General features: G+C 40.3%; 1 protein-coding gene across 18 annotated transcripts in view; it reads left to right on the top strand.

Moving 5' to 3' along the window:
- Positions 1–20774, top strand: part of Syne1 (spectrin repeat containing nuclear envelope protein 1) — a 454318-nt gene that overhangs the window by 45683 nt on the left and 387861 nt on the right. For 12 of the 18 annotated variants that reach the window (XM_040728316.1, XM_040728325.1, XM_040728323.1 and 9 more), the window contains exon 1: positions 17875–17980. The exons of 4 other annotated variants lie outside the window; for them this stretch is intronic. In XM_040728316.1, the coding sequence (XP_040584250.1) occupies positions 17890–17980 (91 nt within the window). In that variant the 5' untranslated portion in view covers positions 17875–17889. Of the gene's footprint in view, positions 1–17874; positions 17981–18015; positions 18194–20774 lie in introns of those variants that run through there. 2 more of the 18 variants (XM_040728320.1, XM_040728326.1) reach the window with 2 other exon arrangements.

Genomic DNA, 20774 nt, shown 5'->3' with positions numbered 1-20774 from the left:
GTGAATGCCAACACGCATGGAGATCAGAGAATGATATTCAGGAGTTGGGTTCCAAAGAGAGCTAATAGAAATGCATACATAGTCTTATTGATAATACAATGAACTCAAGGGCAATACTGGGGAGCTTCCAGCTGAGTACAAGCTTGATTTCTCAGTGTCTTTCTTCTTTGTTTCTTCGTACTGAGGCTCAACTATAATCATTAAAGGGTAACTGAGTGTGTCAGCATCTACATCCATGGCTGGATTTGAGAGATTCCTACACACCTGGGCCTCCTGTAATTTGATTTGCAGATTGTACAACTAAATAAAGTTGACTCAGAGCTTGGTGGAATATTTCTAATGCCTTTTTAAAAAAGATTTATTTGTATTTTATGTGTACTGAGTGGTTGACTGCAGTGTGTATGTGCACTTGTGTGCCTGGTGACCCCAGAGACCAACCAAGTGCACCAGATCCTCTAGAACAAGTGTTGTGGCCTATTGTTAGACAACATGTGAGCTCTGAGATCAGAACCGGAGTCCTCTGCAAGAGCAGCTAGTACTCTTATCCACGGAGCCACCTTTCCAGTTCCTATACGCTTGCCTTTTCAAAAGGCTGGGAGGACGGCTCAGTGGGCAAACCGTTTGCTATACAAGCAAAGAGGACCTGAGCTCACATTCCCAGAACCCATTTAAGAAGCTGGGTGAGGCCATGCACACTTGTAATTCCAGTGCTGAGGAGGTAAGATTGAAGGTAGAGATGGGATAATTACTGAAGCTGGGACGAGTTCTAGAAGTTTCTCTAGTAATAATCACTAGATCAAAATTAGAGACTGACTGACAGGGGCCAGTGGTGAGAAGAGACATTATAAGAAACAGATCACACTCATGTTCCCATTTGTTAGGGGTGCCTGCCTCCTCTACGGGAACTCTAACCAGAATTATTCTATCAGAAGAGTCTGTACCTCAACTCCAGGAAGTATCCCTTTCTCCCTCAGCGGCTTATCCTTTGTCTTCCATGGCCCCAGGCAAACAGGAGGTGTTGCCTAATTGAGTAATTGGTGCTGTTGTGAAATGACTCACAGACCTACATTCCACTCAGTGTTTCTTCCTGAAATGTTTGTTGGACCCAAAGCAGCTTCCTGTTCCAGTGCTTGTGACTGACACGGTTTTTATGGCCCTGTGCCCTTTATCTGTGAGTTAACTGACAGGGAAACCCCAACACAATCACCTACTTACTTAGCATAAACCATCAGGAAGCAAAATAAGGGAGCTGGGTTATTCTCCAGCTTTGGGCTTTACATTAATCACCTCCCTGAAACTCTGTTTCTCCCATTAGGTGTCTCTTCTTTCCCTAGTGGAAGGTAAATTGGAAGACTTTTTCCATGGTCAGTCTTTCCAACTGCAGAGGAAGGAACTTCTGGGTGTGGGCAAAGATGGACTTCATTTATGGCTTTCTGTGACTAACTGATTTTGTGACATCAGGCAGTTCTTAATCCACAAAAGCACTACAGTTTTTAATTCAGTGGTGGGAATTCCTTTATGCTGTTTATTTCCCTTAAAGCCCTTCCAATTTGACTCTCCCCTATTAGGAGCAGGAAATGAACATCTTTTACATAAAAAAAAGGAAGGCCTCTAGGATTGAACTCTGTAACAAAGGGGCTGTCCCTAAACAAAGATCCTGGAAAGAACCAAAGATCAGAGGACAGTGTGGACAAAAGCAAAAACCCACTTGCACTTGTAGATGTTTCTAGTTGGATAAATTTGTAACAAGTATCAGCTTGGTTGCTAAATCCCTGAAGTAATAAGTGTTACATAATGACAATAGGAATATTAGCCAGGGCCCCTGGGAAAGAGTTTGTGGGGTAAGCATGAGGACCAGAGTGGGGTGGTGCATGCCTGTAATCCCAACACTGGAAGCAGAGACAGGGGGCTCTCTGGGTCTTGAGCTCCTCTCTCCAGTCAATCAGTGAGTCGCAGGAACAGAGAGAAAATCTCCCTAAAGTAAGGTGGGAATGATAGAAGATACCAAATGTTGACTTCTTGAATCCATGAGTTTACAAGATGAGTATCTGCACACACATATGGATATGTATGTATACATATATATATAATACATATAGTATATAATACATATTTATTATATATTGTTTATATGTAGATGCAAAAAACCACATATACACACAGAAAAAGAGAGAGAATGTAAGTCAGATACCTTCAGTCGTTAGATGTAGTTATGACATAAAAATATAATTTCTACTTGTCTTCTCAAATGCTCAAGGCAAAAGGACAGTCCATGCATGGGTAGGAAGCTGCCCCACACCACCCTTGCCTGAAGAAGTGAAAGGAAAAAGGTTGGCTCATGTGCCTGTGGGCAGGTTGATCTCTTGGAAAGGACAGTTAGAAAATCTGTGGGGATAAATAGCAGCATCAGTTTCTAAAAATCTGTTCTAAATAACAAACGAATTGCATATTGCCAGAAAGCAGGTAACAATTTGTAATTAAGTTTAGTCACATGCAACCCTTTCCTTTCTGATAAGTTAAGACAATAAGATGATACTATTTCTTCTGCTAAAGCAGCTGTGACCTCTCTCCTGGTAATGGATCCAATACAAGCTCAGTCATGGCGAGCCAGTTTTGTTCCTGAGACCCTCTTCCCTCTGTCTGTGTGGACATGTCACAGCCATGGGCTTCGCTGAGCAGTCAAGTGTTTTTGTCTCATAACAAAAACATTGTAAGCGTTCTTCTCTTGTGTTTTTTCATTTATTTGTTTAACATTTTCATACATACATGTGCCTGCACACATGTGTATGTGCATTCCTTGGCGTGCATGTGTAGGTCAGAAGACAGACAACATGTAGGAATCAGTTCTTTCCTTCTATTGGGTGGGTCCTGGGATTGGACAAATATCATCAAACTTGGCAGCGATTACCATTAGCTGCTGAGTCAACTCTCTGTCCAGCACCGCACCTTTCCGATAGGATCAAAGATGTACATATTGTACCATTCCTTTAGAAATGCCTCCTAAGCATTGCAGATGTGGGGCTCAGGGCTGCTGGCACCCCAGGATTCTATATAGCTGTTTGGTCCCATTCTCAAAGGAACCTCTTAGCTCTTTTGGTTATTATATGCCTTATGTTGTTGCTTGATTTTCTTTTTATGAATACCCCAGTACAACTGAACACTATTGCTTCTCAGGTCACTGGCAAGGTGTTTGTTTTTGTTGTTGTTTTGTTTGCTTTTTAAGCAAGACTAGTAGCATGTACTGTGTTTTCTGGCTTTAAACAGCCCCAGAGAACAAAATAAACCAATAAAACAAAGCAAAACCCAAAGCAGCAGGGAGTGTTTCATTCCATGGGTTTGCATGGACACCCAGGAACACACTGTAGGGTAGTAGTTAGTGTTATGTTGACTGAAATTAGATCAGTGAGACAGAAAGTTGTCACACGGAAACCATCGCTATATTTCTGCCTGGATAAAAAATAAAGCTAGAGTGAACATTAGATTGAGGCAGCAGTTTTGTTTCTGAGCTAAGTTCCCTTCCCTTTCCAATGGGAGACATGTCTTCCTTTGTCTAACTCTTCTTGAATCCCAGCAAAGTGGTAGTGTCACATGAGTACTCAGACAGTTGGACCCTTTGGAGGAAAAGGTCCAGGGATGATGGTCATTTTATTGCCATTTTCTATGATGCTGTGGGTGTGGATTTCACCATTTTCTTCTCTTCACCAAGGAGAATGACCATAGAAATCTTTCTGGCACTTTTTGTCTTTCCGGACAACTGCCTGGTAGGTCTGTAGAAGGGGCATGGGTCCATTGTTTCAACTTGCTCCTGTGGAGTCTTGAATTTTTGTGGAAGAAGGCATACTCCACCCATCCCAAGGTTGTTCTGACTGAAGGACCTGAATGCCCCAGAGCTATGAGGCTGGAGAATCAAGATGGCCTCCATGAGTCCTGTCCTCAGTGATGAAGACTGGTTGGGCCTCGCCAGACAGGGTAGGCTAGCTCTCTGCTTTGGTCTTCTCTGGTGGTATTCATGGGCCTAGTGACTTGCTATCTGTCAAACTCAAAAGACACAGGCTAGACTGGCTAAGCTGTTGACATGAAAATCAGACTTGGGGGTGGAAGAAAGAGCCTCAAGGGAATATTGAAAAGTATAACAAAAATATTTTCATGTGTTTTAGAACATCACGTATGTACACAATGAGCACAAAGTATAAGTACTTTATCTTCTATATTATTCAGTGTGGAACAGAAGAGTAAAAACAAACACATGCATATGATTGTGTTTTTCATCTACTTTGCTTTGAATTTATGATAATTTATTTATATCTTATTAATGACAACCCACTGAAGAGTTTAGGGAAGCTGCCAGACAGTCTAGAAAACAGTGAGATAATTTCTAGATTTTTTGTTCTTTGGTTTTAAAATCATGTTGTTCAGTAAAGCATAAATCCAACTAGAAAATAATTAGACTAGAATTATTCAGAACACATCTCCATGACAGGCTAAGATTGCATTTGGATCACAGGTCACTTAGTGAGAACCTATTTATTACATCACAGTGTGTCCTCCTACTTTTTCTATCCCTTGAAGATAATTTATCAGCATGTACAAGCCAAATGAACACAAGTTTGCCCTCAATGAGAGATGGTGCCTAGTCTAACTCAGTTTAGGTGAGCATCAGATCTCACCCTTCCAGAGTTTTCTCCCAAGAGATCTCCGTGTGAACGAATCCGGCGTGTGGCTGTAAATTGTCACAATTACTTGAGAATATACCTCATGTGAGTCATGTGTATTTATTTTTAATCCCACCTTGCTTGCCTCCCCCCCCCCAGTCATTTTGACATAATCAAACCCCATTCTGACCTACTTTTCTCTTCCTGCTGCAGATGCATGGAGCCATTCACTGTTTTCAATAGCGTGCCTTTTATGTTATTAGTAGTAGCTTTTAACAGAGTCTCTGACCTTTGTGATTAAAAGCGGTTGCTGTTTGGTTGTTTCATGCACATTTCAGTTACTAACTCCAGGACCATAATGATATCATTATGAGGAAGATGTTGGTATAGTCACAATTTATACGAGGAAGTAGAACATGTCCGTAATAACGTCCACGGAGTGGCAGGAGAAACAAAGTTTGATACCTGCTGCTAAATTCACAGAACTTTCTACTGTATATGATCTGTGAAGTGATCCTCATGCTATATTATGCATAAAAATCACTTGAGAGATGTTGTGTGTGTGTCTGTGTGTGTGCATGTACACGAGCACGTGGAGACCAAAGTTGATGTGAGGTCTTCTCAATTGCTATCCCTTGTAGGTAGTCAGGGTCTCTCACTAAATTTCGGTCTAGACTGGCTAGGTAGCGAATGTCAGTGATCCTCTTGTCTCTATCTTCCTCTTTACACACACCAGGACGACATCTATGCACCATAACATCCAACTTTTCACATGGGTGCTGGGGATTTGAACTCAGGTTCTCACGCCTGTATAGCAAGCACTTTTCTGACAAGGCTACCTCCCCAGCACATCACCCTGGAATTCTTTTCAATGGGGATGGTGTATCTGAGCTTGGAGGCTACTTTGGTGCCTGTGATCTCTCACAAGTTTCCTGTCGATGCCAAAGATGCTGGCCCAGGCACTTTGAGAACTGCTGATATATCAACAGTCTGGATTTTAGAAATAGAAGCTCTTTGATGTTCAAAAATCTCTATGTTCAAAGATTTCCTTTGATGCTATGCATATTTCACTGTTACAGTCTCTATTTTTAACTTTGATAATGTCAAGCTTTATTTCACAAATTTTAAAATCCATTTTGTGAACTACCAGTTTCTATATTAGCAATGTAACAGGTTTTTAAAAGTTTTTCCTCGTTGACACCATTTAAGTTTTTTTTTTTAATTTAAGTTATAAACAAGCTTGTTACTCATGTCAATCCCAGCTCCCTCTACCGCCCCTCCTCCCCTACCCTCCCCACCAGGCCCACCAGTCTCCTAGCCAATCTCCACTCTAATCCCCAGGGAGGGTGAGGCCCTCCATGGTGGATCTCCAGTGACTGTCATTTCATCCAGGGCAGGGTCTAGACCCTCCCCCAAGAGTCCCAGCTGAGAGAACATCCCATATTGTGGCATGGGCACTCAAAGTCTACTTGTACACCAGGGATAAATACTTTTTGTTTTCCATGTAAAGTTGATTATTGTTCTTTCAAGGTCTGTGAAGAATTGTGCTGGGATTTTAATGGGGATTGCGTTAAATCTGTATATTTCTTTCATAAGATTGCCATTTTTACTATGTTGATCCTACCTATCCAAGAGCATGGGAGATCTTTCCATCTTCTGGTGTATTCTTTAATTTCTTTCTTTAAAGACTCAAAGTTCTTGCAATTCAGGTCTTTCACTTGTTTAGTTAGCGTTACCTCAAGGTATTTTATGTTGTTTGTGGCTATTGTAAAGGGCAATGTTTCTCTGATTTCTTTCTTAGCCATTTTATCAACTGTAATAGTAGGGCTACTGATTTTCTTGAGTTGATCTTGTATCCTGCCACTTTGCTGAAAGTATTTATCAGTGTCAGGAGTTCTCTGGTAGAGTTTTTGGGATCACTTATTTAAACTATTATATCATCTGCAAATAGTGAAAGTTTGACCTCTTCTTTTCCAATTTGTGTCCCCTTGATCTCCTTTTGTTGTCGTATTGCTCTAGCTAGAACTTCAAGTACAATATTGAAGAGGTATGGAGAGAGTGGACAGCCTTGTCTTGTTCTTGATCTTAGAGGAATTGCTTTGAGTTTCTGTCCATTTAGTTTGATGTTGGCTGTTGGTTTACTGTATATATTTTTTATTATGTTGGGTAAGTTCCTGTTATCCCAGATCTCTCCAAGGCCTTTATCATGAAGGGGTGTTTGTTAGATTTTGCCAAAGGCTTTCTCAGCATCCAGTGAGATGATCATGTGATTTTTGTTCCTCAGCTTGTTCATATGGTAGATTACATTGATGGATTTTTGTATGTTGAACCAACCCTGCATGCCTGGGATGAAGCCTACTTGATCATGCTGGATGAGTTTTCTGATGTGTTCTTGGATCCAATTTGCCAGTATTTTATCGAGTATTTTTGCATCAATGTTCATGAGTAATATTGGTCTGAAGTTCTCTTTCTTAGTTGTGTCTTTGTGTGGCTTGGATATCAAGGTTATTGAAGCCTTGTAGAAAGAGTTTGGCATAGACTCTTCTGCTTCTATAGCATGGAATACTTTGAGAAGAATTGGTATAAACTGTTCTTTGAATTTCTGCTAGAATTCTGCACTGAGACCATCTGGCCCTGGGCTTTTTTTTAGGTTGGGAGACTTTTGATGACTGCTTTTATTTCCTTAGAGGTTATAGGTCTATTTAAATTGCCTATCTGTTCTTGATTTAATTTTGGCAAGTGATATCTATCCAGAAAATTGTCCATTTCCTTTAGATTTTCAAATTTTGTGGAGTTCAAGTTTTCAAAGTATGACCTGAAGATTCTCTGGATTTCCTAAGTGTCTGTTGTTATGTCCCCCTTTTCATTTCTGATTTCGTTAATTTGCATGTTCATGCTCTGTCATTTGGTGAGTTTGGATAAAGGTTTGTCTATCTCGTTGATTTTCTCAAAGAACCAACTCTTCGTTACATTGATTTTTTTTTGTATTGTTTTCCTAGTTTCTGCTTTATTGATTTCAGCTTCTGGCATCTACTCCTCTTGGGTGTATTTTCTTCTTTGTGTTCTGAAGCTTTCAGTTGTGCTATTAATTCCCTAGTGTAACTATTCTCCAGTTTCTTCATGTGGGCAAGTAGTGCTATGAACTTCCCTTGTAGCACTGCTTTCAATGTGTCCTATAAGTTTGTGTGCGTTGTGTCCTCATTCTCATTGAATTCTAGGTAGTGTTTAATTTCTTTTTTATTTATACTTTGGCCAAGGAATGGTGCAATTGTGCATTATTCAACTTCCATGTGTTTGTAGGGTTTCTGCAATTTGTGTTGTTGTTGAATTCTAATTTTAATGCATGGTGGTCTGATAAGATACATGGAATTATTCCATTTTTTTTTGTTCCTGTTGAGGTTTGATATGTTGCAAAGCATGTGGTCGATTTTTGAGAAGGTTCCATGTGGCGCTGAGAAGAAGGTATATTCTTTTTTATTTGGGTGAAATGTTATATAGATGTCTGTTAATTCCAATTGGGTCATAACTTCTATTATTTCCGTTGATTCTTTTTTAAGTTTCTGTCTGGTAGGCCTGTCTAGTGGTGAGAATGGGGTGTTGAAGTCTCCCACTATAAGTGTGTGGGGCTTTATATGTGATTTGACTTTTAGTAATGTTTCTTTTATGAATGAGGGTGCCTTTGTTTTGGGGGCATAGTTGTTCAAAAGTGATACTTCATCTTGGTGGATTTCTCCTGTGATGAGAATGAAGTGTCCTCTTTCATCTCTTTTGATTGATTTTACTTTAAAATCTAATTTGTTCAATATTAGGATTGCTACCCCTGCTTGTTCCTTGGGTCCATTTGATTGGAAAATCTTTTCCTAACCCTTAACTCTGAGGTAATGTCTGTCTTTGAAGCTGAGGTGTGTTTCTTGTATGCAGAAGGATGGGTTCTGTCTTCAAATCCATTCTGTTAGCCTGTGTCTCTTTATGGGTGAGTTAAGACCATTAATATTGAGGGATATTAATGACCATTGATTGCTCATTCTTGTTTGTTTTGGAATAGTTGATGGTGGTGGAATTATATGTGGATTTCCAACTCTTTTCTTTTGGCTGTTGGTAAGGTGGGATTATCTATTGCCTATGTTTTTCTGGTTGTAGTTAACTCCATTGGGTTAGGGTTTTCCTTCTAGTACTTTCTGTAGGGCTGGGTTAGTGGATACATATTGTTTAAATCTGGTTTTTGTCATGGAATATCTTGTTTTCTCCATCTATAGTGATTGAAAGCTTTGTTGGATATAGCAGTCTGGCCTGGCATCCATGGTCTCTTAATGTTATTAGACTATCTATCCATGACCTTCTGGCTTTCAGAGTTTCCATGGAGAAGTCAGGTGTGATTGTGATAGGTTTGCCTTTGTATGCTACTTGGCCCTTTTCCTTTGCTGCCTTTAATATTCTTTCTTTATTTTATATGTTCGGGGTTCTTACTATTGTGTGGCGAGGGAACTTCCTTTTGTGGTCTGCTCTATTTGGTGTTCTGTAGGCTTCTTGTACTTTCATTGGCATGTCTTTCTTTAAGTTGGGAAAGTTTTCTACTATGATTTTGTTGAATAAGTTTTCTGCTCCTTTGAGGTGGATTTCTTCACCTTCTATACCTATTATTCTTAGGTTTGGTCTTTTCACGGTGTCCCATATTTCCTGGATATTTTGTGTTAGGAATTTGTTGGACTTAAGCTTTTATTTGGTTGATGAATCTATTTCCCCTAGTGTATCTTCAACACCTGAGATTCTGTCTTCCATCTCTTGTATTCTGTTGGTTATGCTTGCATCTGTAGTACTTGACCGTTTGCCCAGCTTTTCTATTTCTAGCTTTCCTTCAAACTGTGTTTTTTTCTTTAATTGTCTCTATTTCAGCTTTCAACCCTTGCACTGTTTGAATTGTTTCTTGTATTTTTTACATTGTCTTTGTCTTTTCCTCTCTTTCTTGCATTTGTTGAATTTTTTGGATTGTTATTTTCTCCATTTCCCGTATTTTTTTGGTTTGTTTTTTCTTTCATGTATTTAAGGGATTTTCTAATATCTTCTTTGAGGGCCTTTATCATTTTCATGAAGTTATTTTTAGGGTCTTTCCCATCTGTTTCTTCTCCAATGGACTGTTCAGGTTTTGCAGGTGTAGATTCTATAGTTTCTGATGGTGTCATACTGGTTTTTATGTTGGTGGGTGTGTTTTTATATTGTCTCCTTCCCATCATTTCTTCTTGTGGGTGCAGAAGGGGTCTCTTCCTTCCTTGGTGGGTATGTGACCACAATTCCTTTCAAGTGGGTGGGAGCAGGTACAATACCCTGGTAGCTTTCCTCTTGCATGGATGGAGGCTGACCTAGCATTGGGACCTTGGCAAACCTAGACTGGACCCTTGTCTCACTTGTCCTGTGTGTGTAGAATGAGACTTGGAAGCTGGCAGTCTCTGGGTGGGTTGAATCCTATTGGGCTGGGATCTGGATTCACTATGGGAGGACCTCGGGTCTCTGGTGGTTCTGCTCACGCCACCGGAAGTTAGGCTTGCCTCACCTCACTTGTCCTGTCGTTGGAGATTGGGACTTGGAAGCTGGCAGTCTCTGGGAGGGCTGAATCCCGTCTGGCTGGGATCCGGATCTACTGTGCGCAATCCTCAGGTCTCTGGTGGTTCTTCTCAGGCCACCAGATAGCAGGCTGGAGACAGACCCACGCTTACCTTGCCTGTCCCTTGGGTGGAGAATGGGACTTGGAAGCTGGCAGTCTCTGGGCGGGTTGAATCCCGTCGAGCTGGGATCCGGATCCGCTGTGTACCATTAAGTTTTAAACTTCTATTTTGGGAAATATTTCCCTAATACATTTGCCGTTATATTTGTGACATCCTAGGTGTTAGTCATCCCTGCACAGGTAGGCTGTGGCTGTGTAGTGGAGGCAGTTGAGCAAGCCAAGCAAGTCAGAAAAAAGCTGTAGTCTGCTGGTTTCTTCTTCAGTCTCCTGTCTTGGGCTCCTGTCTTGGTCTCCTGTCTTGGGCTCCTGTCTTGGGTTCCTGTCTTGGACTCCTGCCTTGGGTGCCTAACTTGGCTTCTCTCAATGACAAGTTACTAAGTTCCTATCTTGGCTTCCCTCCATGATGAGTTACTACATGTAACCTTCTCCAACACTCTTTTGGTCAGAGTTTTATCACAGAAACAAAGAAGCAAACTAGGTCATCCTCTTATATTACTTTAGGCTCAGCACATTTCTTTTCACCCATCAAGCCTTGGTTCTTACTGTTTGGGGGCAGTTGGTATAATCACTTCATTTCTTTTAATTTTCCAAACCACTTGGAATTTAGTTTGGCCACAGATGTTTCAGTGCTGACATGTTCTATGTATCCCAGAACCATTCCTTTTTTAAACTAGGTTTTAAAAATAATTTATTTGTTTGTTTATTTATTTAATATCTCAACTGCAGGTTCTCCTCCCAGTGCCTCCCCTGACCTTCTCTCTGCCCTGCTCAACCACTCCTCCTCTGCTCCTATTCAGAAAAGGGCAGGCAGGACTCCCATGGATTTAAACAAAGCAAGCCCTATCAAGTCATAGTAAGACTAAGCACCTTGCCTTGTATTAAGGTTGGGCAAGGCAACCCAGTATGAGGAATAGGGTCCCAAAAGCCAGTAAAAAAGCCAGAGACAGCCCCTGCTCCCTCTGTTATGAGTCTCACAAGAAGGCCAAGCTACACAACTGTCACATATAATCAGAGAGACTAGGTCAGTCCCATACAAGCTCCCTGGTTGTCAATTCAGTCTCTGTGAGCTCCAATGAGTCCAGATTAGTTGATTCTATGGGTTTTCCTGTGATGTCCTTGACTCCTCTGGCTCCAACATCCTTCCTCCCTCTCTTCAGATGGATGTCCTAAGCTTGGCCTAATGTTTGGCCGTGGGTCTCTGTGTGTGTTTCCATGAGTTGTTAGATGAAGCCTTTCTGATGACTATTGGCCTAGGTACCAATCTACGACTACAGCAGAATATCATTAGGCATCATTTCATCGGTGCTGTTTTTTTCTCTAGGCATGTTTGGTTCTATCCTAGGTCTCTGGGCCATCCAGCCTCTGGGTCCTGGCCCACCAGGCAATGTCAGGTGTAGGCTCACTGTCTTGGCTTGGTTCTCAGGCTGGACCACAATCTCTGTGTCATCCTTACCTCAGCACATCCTGTATGCAGGACAGACTATAGGTCAAAGGTTGTGGCATGGTTGGTAAACCAATCCCTCCACAGAGGGTAGCCAGTTCAGGCTATATATCCCATTTTGCTAGAAGTCTTTGTGGGGTCATCCTTGTACATTCCTGAGAGTTTCCCTTTCACCGGGTTTCTGCCTGGCCCTCAAATCCCCTTATCCAGTCAGTCCTTTTAGTACCCACCACCACCATGCCCCTACCTGATCCCTCATGCCAGAACTATTCTTTAATGACATTCTTCTCCGTTAAGATAGACTAAAATTTAATCTGGACTCTGTGTTCCATTCTGTTCCATGGCATTTTCTTCCTCTGCTATTACAAAGTACTAAGGAATAAATACATTTTTCATGTATTTTTTGTTTTTTTTAAATTACTTTTATTTTCAATAGCTTGCTTCACATGTCAATCCCAGTTCCCTCTTCCTCCTCTCCTCCTGCACCCCCTACCATCCCCCTAGCCTCCCACCCTATCCCCACTTCCTTCCACAAAGGGGATATCCAGAGTCTGTCATTTCACTCAGGGCAGGGTCCAGGCCCTTCCCCTAAGAGTCCAGGCAGAGAGAGCATCCCTCTTTGTATTATGGACACACAAAGTCCGTTTGTATGCCAGGGATAAACATTGATCTACTGCCCAGGGCCCCATAGGGTGCCTAGGTCTCCTCACTGACACTCACATTTGGGGGGTCCGGATCAGTCCCATGTTGGCCTCCCAGCTGTCGGTCTGGGATCCAAGAGCTCCCCCTTGTTTATTTTCATGTATTTAATATTTGGCAGAAGAAATGTAGTGTAGCCATCCCAGTTTCACTTTTCAGTGATGATCATCATGGTGTGTGTGTGTGTGTGTGTGTGTGTGTGTGTGTGTGTGTGCGTGTGTGTGTGATCCTGTGGTGATAATATTGTTTATGATTTACTAAAGCCAATGGAGATCAAAATAGCAAAGCAGCCACACGAGTTAGCCATAGAAGCCAGGCAGGAGTGGCACATGCCTTTAATCCCAGGATTCAGGAGACAAAGGCAGCCTCTCCGAGTTCAGTGCCACCCAGGGATGCAGCAGTTTTAAATGAGTTCACCAGACCCAAGATAAATGATAAATAGGTGTTTTATTGAGGAACAATTTACGCAGATAAAAGTAAATAGCCGCTGTGGCCTTCCTGCTCCAGAAGATGCAGTCTCTGCCCTTCTGATGATCTCTGTGACCCAAGAGAACTCGAGCCCACAGCTCCTCTACCTTAAAAGGGTCATGTCTGCACCTGAAACCACGCCCAAAGGGTGTGGCCACTAGTACAAGTTCACTGGCAAGGCAAGATGCCACTACAATTCCTCTTATAGTCTAAAGAAGGTTTTAAGCCTGATAAAAGAAACTATATCCAATGATAATAAATGTCAAGTGTATTCCAGGAGAAGGAAAGGTTAAAAACATACACAAATTAAAACCTACAGCCAGCAAGAGCAACATTGAGCAATAGACACATGCTACAAGACTTAGTCAGTCTAAAAGAATAACAGAGCTCATGCCTTTAATCTCAGCCCTAGAGAGCTATAAAAGATAGGAGCTGGGTCTTTAGTAGTCAGTCTCAGATATTGATTTATGAACCACGCTGAGGAGAGGCATTAGTTTGAGGCTTGGAGAACTCCTGGAGACAGGATCAGCCCTTTCAGCCTGAGGCAGAGTGAGAGTTAGTGCCCAGCTCCTTTGCTTTTCTGACCTTCAGCTTGAAGTTTGAACCCCAATATCAGTCTCTGGGTCTTGCTTCTCTTCTTTCTTTCATAGAACAGCAAAACAAAATAAAACAAACAAACAAAAAAACCAAAAAAAACTCTCTTTGTTTTAATGATCACATTAAATATCCACACACAAAAAAATCAATAAATGCCAATTTTCTGCTGTAATAACTAGCTGTCATTCAGATAACAGGGGAGTTTAGAGCTAAAGTAACCATGACCTTAATAATATTCTTTCATTCTCTTAACTTTCTGTGTTGCCTTTGCTTCAGCAGATGGTATTGTTTGAGTAATAATGGAGACAAAAGGGTTCACAGAAGCTTCCAAATGACCTCCCCTGGCCACTGACTTCAAAGGGACTGGTAGACTTGTCCAATAAAGATCTTTACTGTTAAGATTATGAAAATTCTAGTAGTAATAGGCTTAGGAAATGGTGTTCAAGTTTACGCTATTTTGAAAAAAGGAATTGTGCTTCATTAAATAGCATGGCTAAAATGTTAACGCCAAACCATCCATCCATATGGCTTAATGAACAAGGGTGTCATGACATTATAAACATATATAAATACATATTACTATTTATTGCTCAGCTTTTATGAAAGGAAGTCAGACACTTTCAGCAACATGGGCAGATCTGACGAACATTATGCCAAACGAAATTGCCATATATAGGGGAAACGCTGCATAAAATTCCGAACTCTAGCAAACAGTTCAGTGCAACAATGGAACATGAGGGGTATGTGAGGAAGATTACACAGGAAAGCTTGGGCCACAGGATGCTAAGTTGTAATTATGTGGGATGGTAGGACAAGTGGTCTAGAGATCTGAGGTCCAATTTGTTGACGATTGCTAATAATATATTAATGCAGCCGGGCGGTGGTGGTGTACACCTTTAATTTCCAGGACTTAGGAGGCAGAGGCAGGTGGATCTCTATGAGTTCTAGGCCAGCCTGGTCTACAGAGTGAGTTCCAGTAAAGCTAGGGGTACACGGAGAAACCCTGTCTTAAACCAAATATTAATAATGATAATGATAACACTACTAATAATTTATTAACGCACTGTGATATTTCTGAGTAGATTTCAAGTCCTCTTAATATACGCAAAAGTTAAGTCATGCCTAGCTTTATTGATCATTTTGTACTATATATATATATATATTTATATATATATATGTCAACATGTTATGGTATATACTCTGAAAATAAACTTTTAAAGTCAATGTTTGCTAAAATGTATTGAAAAGAGAAAAGATACTTGTGAGCCACCCAAAACAGAGTTTGGGCAGTGTTTTTTGACCTCTGAGATTATACCCTTAAGTGATGATATTCCTTCTTGCGGCTGCCGTTGTTAGCGAGGTTCATCTTGGAGCGATACTCCAAAGACACCTTGCTGGAAATTTATTTGTGGTTTTTCTTCCTGCCTCTTGTCCATTTGGCACCCACACATCAGTTGAAGGATTCCGCTAACCCTTATCTGGCAGCAGCGCCAACCTGAGATTTGCTGCCAAGTTTCTACTTTATCCATGCTTTTATGTCATTTGAAAGGTGGTAGGTTGGACAGAAATTGCCCCGGAATCTATATTTTGCTGCTCCCCAATCTTCCTGTCTCCCCCTGTGCCTCCTTCCAGCTGTTATTTTCTAAATGGTGACAGTGCCTTGAAGTTGCTATTATTTCTCCCTGAAAAGAAACACCACCCTTGAAGCCTGGCAAACCGAAAATAAAAGGAAAGGGCAAGTTGGTTGTTCACTAGAGTTTAAGAAGAAAGAGCAGGTTATAATAAAACAAGCCAGCAGCCTCCTCCAACCCTGGCTCTCTCCAAGCCCCTTTCACTGCTTTTCATCATGGGTAGAGATACTTCATTTATATTTAACAAATACACCTCAGTGTTCAGTGTTGGGAGGCAAGTTGGGGAGGAAATGGTCTCCATTTAGTTAACACACACACACACACACACACACACACACACACACACACTTAGATGCACTGCTGTTTGTTGAAGAAATAAAAAAAACTTGTAAAGTTTTTTATAAAATACAGATTCTGTATCTTCCTTTATCTCCTTGTCCCGTGTCTCTTCCCACCAGAAAGTTCCCATGACACCTGCACAGCAAACATTTTACATATAACTTTTCATCCCCACAGCCCTTCCCTGACACTAAGTAGCTGCTTACCGAATGAAGGAATCGGAAAGGAGTGAAACTCTCCCTGACAGTCTTTCAGTTTCTCAGACCCAGCTTCACTGGGACAATGGCGTGACTATAAAGCAACATGAGTGCTTAAAGTTCCACACCCGTTGTCTCCTTAGGGGAGGGTTCTTCATTAGATATGAGTGAGGCTGAACAGAATGATAAGGTTGAAGAGTCATTGTTTTGTTGATGATGTTGAGACTGGATGGGGAGAGACATAGCAGGGAAGGTGAACTAACCCTGACAGAATACGGAAGTATCCCGAGTCCATCTTCTCACTGCCTTTAAACTGGTTACCCCAGAGGACAAATGCTGTCCCCTTGGGGGTGCACGCTAGACAAGGTGCATTGCCTTAAGGTTTCGGATGGTTTGTGATTTCTTTGCTTTGAACCTGTTAAGGTAAAGGAAGCATAATGGCTCAGCCCAGGGAATCTATGCTGGGATGTCTAAGCTTCCCAACAAGCCCTGATTCTTGATGTTAGGAAGAGATAGAGGAGAAAGAGTAACTGAAATAAAGACTGGTTTCTCCTGACCTATGGCTGAGCTTCCCTGCTTTGCTCAAGAGTAGTCTACTAACACGTTCTGAGAAAGCAGGGTCTCTGCTCCTCCATTGGCAGATATTAGGTAGACTGAAGTCTGCAATAGCAAGGAATAACAATGACCGAGGAACAGAAGAAAACTGGGCAAAGCATTTCTATAAAACATCAGGTGAGAGGCTGGAGAATTAGCTCTGCAGTTAAGAGCCTTTCTGCTCTTGGAGAGGACCCAGCTTCAGTACCCAGCTCATACACGGTGACTGACAGCCATTTGAACTCCATTTCCCAGGGGATCTCACACCCTCATCTGCCTCCTGAAAGCACAACACTCACGTGCTGCACAGACCGATATGCTGGAGACTGACCCACACGAATAAAATAAAACATATATAAATCTCAAGCAAATTAAATGTTAAAACATCGAGTGAGATCTCTGTAGTGGTTCTGTGAGGCTTGTGATGTTATCTGCACATCTCTCTTCCAAGTGGGTAAACCGAGGCATGAAGAGTCTATTCAGCTCATTAGTCTCACAGTAAATGACACAGCTGTAAGTTGGAGCCAGATGTGTGGCCTTCCCAAAGCCCCAGATCTGCTGAGAAAATGTGTGGCTTCCATCTGCTTGTACGAAGACTAGCTGTCGTATTCCTATAAGTCAACATTTTTTATTTCGAGACCTCCAGGGCACTTACAAGCTTGATATTAATAATAAGCATCACTCTCATAAGTAGGATAAGAAAATGAATTGGATTCATCTTGTTTTGGCATCAGAGTAACAGACCTCACTCTGGTTCTGGTTGATTCCTATTTTATATGGAAATTTCAGGTCAAGGAACTATTTTATTTGAGTCCTAGAAAGACCACATCATCTGTGAATGTGTCTTTTTTGGTGGCCTGGTCTTGAGCTGCCTTGGGCAGTGTTATGTAGAACTTTTAAACACCTCTAGAGCCTTTTCACTACAAACACTAGCCTCTTATAGGGTTTTCTTTTTCTTAACTGATACTTTTTATGCTCAAAAAATGTGAAACCTCCTATTATTGATCTAATATACTTTTAAAATATATAATAATTTTGCCCTGACAACTTGGTATAATGTGCCTAGTAAATATGTTAATCCTAGTTTTAATGCATATGTCAATGTTAGATGTTTGTAGAAAACTCAAGAAGCTTACTTAACAAATTAAGAAAAAAAAACCCGCTAATGTACTCATGTAAATACATGAGTAAATACATGTTAAGCAGAACTGTGATATTCTATTTTAAAAATTCATGTAGTTTCTTCTCCCACAGTTTAAAATTAAAATTGAGAACATATTTCTAAAGTAAGAATTCTGGGTGTTTTTATTTATTATGAATGAATACTTTAAAGTAAACAAACCTTTAGAAGTTATTCGTGTCTTATTTTCTCTAGCTTTGTTAAGATTTAATTGACAAAACCATGTGCCCCTAGGTGAGCAGTGTGGTGATTTGATGCTTGTACAAACTGTGCGATCACTGCCATAATGAAATTAACAATAAACGTGTAACATAAAAACAACCGAGTTTTGAATTATACAACGGAAACGGGCTATTTTTTTCTACACAGAAAATGCTGCTAAAGCAGTTTCATAAACTGATGTGCAAGCAGCTCCCGAAGGAAGGCTGGCACAGGAGTGATGCAGTTGGTCCGTACGCAGGGGGTAAGGCCGAGCGATGAGGAACTAGAATGCCTGCATAGACGGCCAGGTTGCTATAGCGATCCTTGAGGGAGAGGGCTGCTAAGAAAGCTAACGTTCCCTTAGTGAAAACTGTGTTTGATTTGGATGCTGATTGAGTTGAGACAACTTTCCAAAGTCAGTAAGGTAGGCAGAATATGAGAAAAACAAGCTGCAGGACTCCAGGTGCCATCAAAGGTACAGTTTGTTGGGATTGTTTGCATGTGTGGGGAGACTTGTTTCCTACTTCAACTTGAGTCACAGTTACAAAAACTATACATAGACTGCTTGGAGTAGACTTTAAAATAACTCAGAAAGTGTGAGTGTTTTTTCTTAGTATTGTATCTGAACCTCTAATGGTTTTAATTGTATTTATGGTTTTGAAAAACAGAAACAAAAAAAAACCCTATATATAATAAAAGCCTAAATAGCAAAAGTTTCCATCATTCTTCAAAAGTATCTAAAACCTAAGATATCAGTGCATGAAGGCTGGTCATTTTGGCAAAGCTGAAGAATGCCTCAAGCTGATAAACAAAGATGCTATTGAAACCTGACTCACAGGACAGGACAAACATTGTCATAGTCTCTTCTTGGATCTATTGTCTTTTTATTTCTTATACAATGGCTTTAATGTTTAAGAATTTGGACACATTTCATGTCTTCATGTGAATATAATGAAATTATTTCATTTTTTCTGATTTCTTTTTTTCAAGTTTATTGAGTTACAACTGTCAAATGAATTGTATAGAGAAGAGATACACAACTTGACTTTTTTTTATTAGGATACCCAGTGATTATCAATATCAACATAATTAATATATCATAACTTCATAAAGTTACTGTGTGTGTGTGCTGAAAATATTAAATCTGCACTTGCCAGTTTCAAGCATCTAGTATTAATTGCTGTCTGTGCTCACCTCTTTTGCAGTAGATCAGCAGGTCTTATTCATCCTCTGGATATTTGCAGCAACTGTTCCTCAAACCCCGGTTTTGACAACCTGTATTCCTCCTTTTGACCCTTTTGAATTCAGCTTCTTCAGATTCCAAACATAACTGAAATTATATGTCTGTGTCTTTTTGTATTTGACTTATTTTGCTCTCCATAACACTGTTCAGTGTCTTTCAAAATGTCATAAATGATACTTTGCCCTTTATGAAGTCTGAATAACATTGACTCTACATCTATCTGTATATATCTTTATTTCTCTATATCTATTTATCTGTATGTCTATCTATATCTATCATCTATCGATCTATCTATCATCTCTAGTATAATCTCTCTATTATCTATACTCTATCTTCTATGTATTTATCTATAATATATCAATAATCCATCTATTATCCATATAGATGTTTCCTGTATCCATTTATACACTAGTGGACAATTAGATTGATTCAAAACTTGCCTAACCGAAGCAATACTGCATGAACATTGGAGTAAATGCCATTTCTTTAACACACTAGTTTCATAACCTTAGGATGTATCTTAGGGCTGAGATTGTTCAATAATATGAAGTTCAGTTATCAACTTCATGAAGAGTCTTAACACTGTTCTCCATGATGCCTGTACCGAGCTATATTTCCACTCACAAGAAACCATCGTTTTCTTTCTTCTACATATTTCTTGGCACTTCTCTAGTTACTTGGTAACAGCCGTCCTTCCATCCTTTCATTGTGTGTTTTATTTGTACCCTCTAATGGTTTGATGTTGAATATTTCTCGTCTCTCCGTTCTTTTCCTGTGTGTCCTTTTTCCTGGGCAGGTTCTTTGCCCCTTTTACACGAGGTTGTGTGCTTCTTGCACTAGAGTTGTTTGATTTCTTGCACATCTTAGATATTAGCCCTTATCAGCTCTATGGTTTGTGGATGTCTGTAGCCTGGTTCTCCAGTCTGTGAATTGTTCACTTTGCTGAACAGAATTTTCGGAGCCTTGTTACTTGATATAATCCCATTTAGTTTTTGGTATAGGGAAGTGCTTTTCACAAAATTATTGCTCATACCAATGTCAATTATTGCTCCTACCAATGTGTTCTTCTAGTATTTTCTGGCTTTGGTATTTGGGATGTTTAAATCCCTGTTCTATTTAAATTTGATTTTCATGTGTAATTTAAGGTACAAATCAATCTTTTTTCTCATGTATCTACCTTGTTTTCATAGCACCTTTTATTGAAGAGATTCCCTCTCCATTGTGTATTCTTGGAGCCTTGTCAAAGATCAACTCACTGTGTTTTACATGGTTTTTCCCCGTGTTTTCTATTCTGTCCCTTGTTTATGTCAATTTCTATTCCAGACCATACAATTTGATTATTGTAGCTTTAAAAGACAAAGTGAAATTAGAAGGATGACTCATCCAGTTCTGATATTTTTTCTTGTCAGTTATCTATAATTTTTTAAAAGTTGTGTTATGGTTGAAGGTGTTCTTCAAGTCTGCTATTTATTTTTCTGTCTACTGCTGAAGTGAAGTATTGAATTCTGCTGATATTATTATACTGTAATCTATGTCATCCTTCCTTTTTGTTAGTATTTGTTGTATATATTTAAGTACTCTGATGCTGAGGCACACAGCACTATGTTATAGTCTGTAAATTAATGAATATTTTCATTATATAATATGGGACATTTCTGACATAAAGTATATGATGTTTGATGCATATATAGCACTCTGAGTCCACAGCAGCTAGCCTAGTTCTAGGGTAGGCCTTTGGCTGGGTTCATGAAAGCCTGCCTCAGCTGGAGTGGAACCGGATCTGAGTCCACTGGAGTTGAAGCCAGGATCTGTG

This window comes from Mesocricetus auratus, unplaced genomic scaffold, assembly GCF_017639785.1.
Source record: "Mesocricetus auratus isolate SY011 unplaced genomic scaffold, BCM_Maur_2.0 Super-Scaffold_100018, whole genome shotgun sequence".
Classification (NCBI taxonomy): domain Eukaryota; kingdom Metazoa; phylum Chordata; class Mammalia; order Rodentia; family Cricetidae; genus Mesocricetus; species Mesocricetus auratus.
The sequence above is the reverse complement of the archived record's forward strand: the minus strand, read 5'-3'. Positions and strand labels throughout refer to the sequence as shown.